Source organism: Saccoglossus kowalevskii, chromosome 11 (assembly GCF_978046115.1).
Source record: "Saccoglossus kowalevskii chromosome 11, keSacKowa6.1, whole genome shotgun sequence".
NCBI lineage: Eukaryota > Metazoa > Hemichordata > Enteropneusta > Harrimaniidae > Saccoglossus > Saccoglossus kowalevskii.
Genome location: NC_140651.1, coordinates 13,782,136 through 13,789,388, shown reverse-complemented (window position 1 = coordinate 13,789,388; position 7,253 = coordinate 13,782,136). Strand labels below are relative to the sequence as shown.

The 7,253-nt window shown below is 36.6% G+C and overlaps 1 protein-coding gene across 1 annotated transcript; it reads right to left on the bottom strand.

Annotated features, from left to right (window-relative positions):
• Positions 1 to 813: 813 nt before the first annotated feature.
• LOC100374088 (uncharacterized) lies at positions 814 to 7,210 on the bottom strand. The gene is made up of 9 exons (XM_085505418.1): positions 6,987 to 7,210; positions 6,069 to 6,186; positions 5,059 to 5,156; positions 4,671 to 4,720; positions 4,321 to 4,387; positions 3,850 to 3,933; positions 2,589 to 2,743; positions 1,669 to 1,750; positions 814 to 1,142 (listed from the first exon to the last, which is right to left on the bottom strand). Exons 1-9 carry the CDS (start codon positions 7,117 to 7,119, stop codon positions 877 to 879), a joined length of 1,053 nt encoding a protein of 350 aa, XP_085361544.1. The 5' UTR covers positions 7,120 to 7,210; the 3' UTR covers positions 814 to 876.
• Positions 7,211 to 7,253: the final 43 nt, after the last annotated feature.

The window sequence follows — 7,253 nt, the reverse complement described above, 5'->3', positions numbered from 1 at the left end:
TTCTGAAACACAAACTAATAAGTTTCAAAAACATCATCCTAATATTGATAACACTTCTATGATTGGCATAATCAACTTCTATCTTATTAATTTTCTCACTTCCTGCACGAAGCACTGTGCAGATAGGCCTTTTAATGTCGTGTTGACTCGTGTACATGTTAACATTATTATTCAAAGAGAAAAAATGGATGGAAACTTGGCGCAAATGTCACCCACAGGGCATGGCAATATCGAAAAACAAAAAATTGCAGCATGTATTTATTTAATATATAACTACGTGGAGGGGCTAACAATTCCCTATATTTTGTTATATAAGTAAAATAGCTAGAGACTTCAAACTTAACACACGTGTTCCCTATGGGACTCGCAAAAACCTGGCACATTTTTGGACCAAATATCAAAGTATGTGTTTATGTATTAAAGGGATGAGCTAGGAAATTTTGACACAAGTTTCTTGAACGACTTGCATGACAATTTTTGTGCGTAGATCAAGGTTATATGAGATGATTATTAGCAATATAATTACAAGGCACTAAAGCCATTGCCTTCAAACTTAACATATGTATTTGGTTACTTTTAAAGGTCAAATATTATCATAATGTGTTTTCACAATAGTACCAGTATTGCATCCTCGTTAAACTTTGCATGTATGTGACCCGCAAGAGCATTTAAATTTTCAGTTCATAAGTTCACAATATGTGTGCATATATGTCCTCAAGAAAGAGCACCATTGCCTTTAAACTTGACACGCACATTACTATGTACCCCCAGAGGCCAGGGAATATGTATGTATGTATACAATAGGTCTATTGATTCGGTATAGTTTGATTATTGTATTTATTAATAATATCCAAATTGTTTTTTTATAATAACACATCATGGCAAAGACTTGGCAGCTTTCACCATATTCTGTAACTTTTGTTTAAGAATGCCATGCGGTAGAAACCCCAGTCCACAGTCAGGCGCCACCAGTAATCTCTCAGCGGGAATGTACTTCAATGCCTCAGACAATCGATTACGTATTTCTTCCGTAGTCTCCACACGACTTCTAGCTACGGCAAGGACTCCCAGAACAACTTGCGATTTCTTAAAATGCTTAAGAAGAGTCAGGTCATTGTGTCTATGCGCATCTTCAATTGCAACTGCAAATTTAAAGAAAGGCGTGATTATATACACGGATGGCGGAAGGCACGGCATTGCACTTTTTAACGTTATCCGATATTATCGTCTGAAAATGTTAGACAGGTTTGTCTGAGCAACTATTGGGACAGTTCGTTTTTCTCCAATATTATCGTCTAATAATGTCTAAAAATGTCTAAGTTAGACATCTCTGCCAACATTTCATTAAATTTTATTATACGATAATTATCCGATAATATCGGAGAAAAACGATCTTCCCCAATAGTTGCCCAGACATAAGTGTCTAACTTAGACTTTATTAGACGATAATATTGGAGAAAAAACCGTAACACGAGTTAGTGATGCCAACATTTCATTAGTTTTTATTAGACGATAATTATCCGATAATGATTTATATGACATTGTCGCGCCTTCATGCACGGATATTCACCGTCATTGTTGTTATCGTAGTCATTGACAACACTAATGGTGGGAGTGGTAGGGTTATAGGACTGATTAATACAAGACGAAATAAATAAAATAACATACTTTGATCAAACCCAGCTTCGTCTAGTTTGCTTGCAAGGCGAAAATAGCTCTGCAAATCAGACTTTACATAATTCTCCTCGTCCTGTACATTAATATGAAAACAAAAATGATTATCTGCCTCGTTCTTGTGTGGCGAGACTGTTGGTCGGTGAGTATGATTTCAGGGTCAAGCGATTGGGCACGCATCCAATGGTTGGAACCATCACATATATATACGCCCATGTTCCCTGGTGATTATTTAAAATTTGGTATAATTACCTAATTTGTTATTGACAGAATTTTACAAAAAAAATTACAAATGAGGAATAAAATGTTATCGAATTTTATTGGTCTCGTAAGTGCATATTTCTTGATTACGAATTAATTAATACGAAATAAGGTTCCAGACATTGTTTTTTAAATAGCCGGAGAGTGACACATAACTATCCTAAGAGAACAGAGGTGAGTTGTGGGATTCTTTTTTAATGCATCTTTTGCTAGCTGATGAGGTGAATAAATAATAATATCTATCTATTTAATATCTAAATAATGTAAGGAATTGAATTTCATATCTAGAATTTCTGTCTGTTAAAATACTGTAATCACTGCACATGCGTATTAGTTGTTTTGAATGTTCGTCTAAAGAATACTTTTGTGTGTCCTGCAAACGCAACATTTTTAGTTCTTGCTAAATCACATTCCTAGTTGGTCTTGCATCTTTAAGATAAAAAAAAAATCAACGAGGTGGTACATGGGGGATATCAAGCAAAAATGTCTGCACAGTTATAGATAATATTCGTGTAAAAGGCGGATAAGTGTTATTCTACGTAATTCAAACTGGGAGGGGGGGGGCAATTTAAATTCATCCTACCAAGGCACATAAATGCCAGTCAAATATTAAATGTGTTCTGACATGCGTACGAACTAACGCAAGGACTTACTAAGTGAGTGGGGTATCCACAACACAGATGAACTGTCTTCACTACATCCTTCCCCACTCCATCAAAACACTTCATTGCATGATCTATCCCATAATTCAGCGCAACATCTGGGTTTCTCGCAAAAACAGGTTCGTCTATCTGAATGCTGCGACATCCTAAACATAGTATAAATAAATAATCAACCATGAGACTGGAGGTACTTAAATTGGGTTGCTTAGCAATAGATGGGATTCTGGAACAGGGCTGCTATCTTAATTTTGAATTATGTTATTACACGAGTAAACATTGCTCGTACTTTAAACCTGTCGTCTGCTAGTTTATTGGGCCCGACACCACGTACGATGCATAATGTTTAATCGGATTATCTTGGTCAAACAAAATTGTTCGCATGAAATGTGTTCCAAAATGGCAAGCTTTACTTCCCGATTCTGAAGTATTTTCATGACATGAGTTCCTAATGTATCACTTTTCTGTTTTAGTTGTATCCTTGAACTTACTATTCATAGTAATATGTCAAAAGATTCTTTGGCAAATATAACTTTGAATTGGAAAAAAAATATTTGTAAATGGTGTCAATAGCTGATTTTATACCAGATAAGTTCATTGAATATAATAAAGTGGACATCTCCATATAGCTCAGAATATGGTGCGTGGACCGGTGCAGGATAAATATCCATAAATCTATTAAAATTTATTTCACAACAGTTTTTTTAAATGTATGGTTTTGTTAGGATGACTTGATCTATGCATGGAGCTAGAAAGTTTGTACCTCCATGATCTATGTAACTACCAGAAGGTTCGGAATAATGTAAGTAAGTGTGGTTGTTTATTTACGTAATTACTTATGCGAAGGAACATCGTACAATGAAAATTCTGTAGTTGCGTATTCCTTTTTCTGGGGTAAATGGCTATTCTTACGTTACCTCTCGTGTTACAATCTATAAACCTCATATTCTCCTCCCTCTGGAAAAAAAATAACTTAGGAATTTCTCTTCATATCAGAACGACGACGCGTATCAGTAAAGTTAAAGCGGGAGGGTCGTTACCTGCACACGCGCGATAACAACTCACGCTAAATACGTAAAGGTTCATGGGTAGACGCTTGTTTGTAAAAAAAAAAAAAAAATGACACACTATGGCCATCTGACGCATGCGTAGGTGACGACTCCCCCGCTTTAACAAGGAGAAACCCGCATTACAGCTTTGTATCTGACTTAACCACAACAATTAAAGTATAATATCGTAATGATTCCAACGTTACCTGCATTTACTAGCCCTAGAATCTGTTTGTTGATTACTTTTATCAGGTCTTTACTCAACTCTTCGTCATTACTGTAATATTCGTCTGTGTTCGAGAAACAAAAAACAGTGCGCCTATGAGCGTTGTTATTTTCGAAATAGTGAAATTCATTTTAACAAATAAAACTTCGTTCTTCGATCCATATCTGTACGTCCGAACTCGATGTACCATAAAATTATAGTAGTTTAACTGGCACTGGCCAGGAAATGATATTAACAAAAACGTGAATACTAATATTGTCATTAAAGGGCTGTCCCGTGCAGTGAATTAGAGTTCTATGAATGAACTCTGGCGATAAAAACAACTTGTATGTGCTGCGGAATGCCCTGAATATCAGGTATAAAACGGACTGTGAAGTTGACGACAAAAATCCTCTTTGCATTATGATATGCAATATCATACAATGTGATCGGAAACAAGGTAATTCCTTACTGTGTGTTGTGCCAATGATCGTCGTTGGACCAGGTACGGTGTACTTCACAGGAACACGTGACATATCCTGGCAATAAAACGGGTTATTATTGGTTAACACTTTGTAATATGTAGGACAGACCAGACCATCTCCTACAATTTGTTACAATGCGTATCAATAGGTGTAAACAGATCAAGTATATTGCCTCACCCCTCCCCCATTACCGACGACTTGTGTGAACAATATATATATTAGTAATCTGAAAGTAAAAAACAATATTTCGCTATGATAATAACAATAATAACACAATTCAATCGTCGAAGGCCAATGATTATATAATAAAGTTTGTTGTCCAATCGAAGACTCTCACCTGAGCCATCCTCCATTCTTTAGCTGCCCAATCGTCTTCATTGCATGGTTCTGATGAGAGAAATACGCCGAAGGCCCATATGTTGTAAGTCATAAATTCGTTATAGTACTTATATTAGTAGCAACATGACATTGGATTAGCTTCTGTTCTGTGATAATCCAACATCGAGTTGTAAATATGGTCGTAATGGCTTTTAATACTCATTGTTTTCGTAACTCGAAAAGTTCATTGTCCATCTACCGTGTTTGTTGTAGATGCCTTATCACATACATACCGAAAAGTTCATTGTCCATCTACCGTGTTTGTTGTAGATGTCTTATCACATACATACCGAAAAGTTCATTGTCCATCTACCGTGTTTGTTGTAGATGTCTTACCACATACATACCGATTTTCCCAACAATTCGAGGCAAATGAGCTTTAAGCGCCCCATTGCGAATAGGCCGCAGTATTGGATTCTCGAAATCAAATCCTTTTATGTGCCGACTGTAGGTAAATGCAGATAAATGATTATTTCGCAAAAAAAAAATACTGAATTATTAGTAGTGAGTATGAGGGCACGGCAAAAATAATTAAACAAATTGTTAAATCGTTCAAACATTCGGACAGTGAGCAAGTGCGCATGCTTAGCAGTACCGCCCTCTTAGTAATATCAGTATGTTCTCGATATATTCTAGAGGAAACAAATATGTATGTAGTTTAAAACGTTGAGAAGATGAGCGTTTAACTTCAGTGCCTGGCCCTGCAATATCGGTCATCGACATTTAAACTGTTGTTTCAGTCGATTTAACGTTCTATTTGTGACGTTATTATATGTGGCAAACTCCCATCAAGAAATATTAGTATAAGTAAGTAGTATTTGCTCTTCGGTATATATAGTTTTTGGCTAATATTATAAAAATATACTCCTACATCATTTATACATCATTAACACATCATTTATATTTTTCCTCACATTTTCTTTAAAAACAGATTTAACCTCTTTTCAGGTTATCCGTTTTCCAATGATAAATAAAAAAAAATAGAGTTCGATCAAAGATTATGTTCGCAAAATCAGTCGATTAGTGTAGACGACAAAATCTAACTCTCGCAAACAGTGACAGCGCCGAGAGAAATTAGAACAACTTACTTAAGTTTGATAATCTCGTTTCCAATTTCGTTGCCCAATTACTTTGGCGTATCGGTTTTATGGGTAAAACGCAGTTGTGGAGTATGAGAGCGGCGACTGATACGAAAACTGACACAGTGATTGTCTTAGTGTAAGCATAATTCATCGCTCAATTTCCAATACAACTGGCTATAGGTTTCCAGTGTGAGGCATTGGTTGAGTGAGACTTATTTCGCAGTGCAAGTTCGCGATCGGATACCTGGAATGTACGATAAATTCTGAATATTTACCAAAAAAAGAAGATGTAGTTTTCTCTACTCATATCGCCGTCGGTGATGACGTCAATACCCAGTTCGGTTTGCTCATCTATAACATCTTTAATTGCTTTCTTCAACACTTCTTCCAATTCTGAAAGTGAGATAAAATATTAACAGAACCGCAGATAGGTCATTGACAAGACAGTGAGTGATATTAATTCAGTGCTGATTGATATTCGACGTCGGTGACGATATTTAGTTTGCCAAGAGGTGAGGGAAAAATATAAATTTATAAATCATAATAAGAGTGATATTATTTATGCTGACAAATGGGAATTGAAAAGGAGATGACACCATACAATATTACTATTTTACTTCATTGCTTGAAAAGTGTTGGCATCACCGGAATTTGTTTTGCGTAAATGCGCCTCGGGCAAAGAAGTCGAATACAGCACGGTTACTAAAAATACGCCTAGGAAACGCTATTGTTAAAAGGTGTGAATTTGCCTAATCCCTCCAGGATGCGTGTCGCGCTGTGTACGCCCTCTATTGCTTGAGATTTCAAGGCCCACTATTTTGTTTCATTTTTGTGTCGATCACTTGATGTTCCGCGAATTTGAAATTTTAAGCTCGTTTTCGATAGAAATCCACGTTTTAGTAACCGTGAATACAGTAAAATGGCGGTGGCCGTCGCGCAGCGCGTGTTCGAATTTCATGTAAATAAACAATGTATTTTACACGCGTTGTGTACGTTGCTATGAGTTCCATATCGACCACGTGGCGGCGCGACGACCACTTGTTGTTATCATGATCTGTATTAAAGTGTGAATTCCACATGAAACACACTCACAACTGTAAGGAGGCGAGTTATTATACATTTTGAGCATATGTATACAATATTCCCCATAATAAACAATTAAACAACACACCCCTTAATTATAGTGATTATACCTTCGAGCGATGTCTTCTTACAGTACTCGGAGTAATCGGTTGGTCGGACTTCATAAGGAGGTTTGAACCAGTCCGGAATTTCAAGATAGTATGGTTTCGGGTAGCTGCCGATCACAGCGGTACGTAGCGGCATCGTGTTCACCACACCACTCGTTGTTTTACACTAAAATATCATATTCATTTCGTTGTGGGAGATTATGGTTCTCCAGGAATAACTGCCAATTATTTGTGGCATTATTTGTGAGGCTGGTACTCGATTTTTACCAT

What these genes read in the sequence shown, in the direction of transcription:
- LOC100374088 (XM_085505418.1), bottom strand. Translation starts at nt 7,119, where the DNA reads ATGCCGCTACGTACCGCTGTGATCGGCAGCTACCCGAAACCATACTAT. An exon ending in AACTACATCTTCTTTTTTTG is followed by an intron (nt 5,157 to 6,068) that starts GTAAATATTCAG and finishes ATTTACCTACAG; the next exon opens with TCGGCACATAAAAGGATTTG. An exon ending in GATCATTGGCACAACACACA is followed by an intron (nt 3,934 to 4,320) that starts GTAAGGAATTAC and finishes TCTCGAACACAG; the next exon opens with ACGAATATTACAGTAATGAC.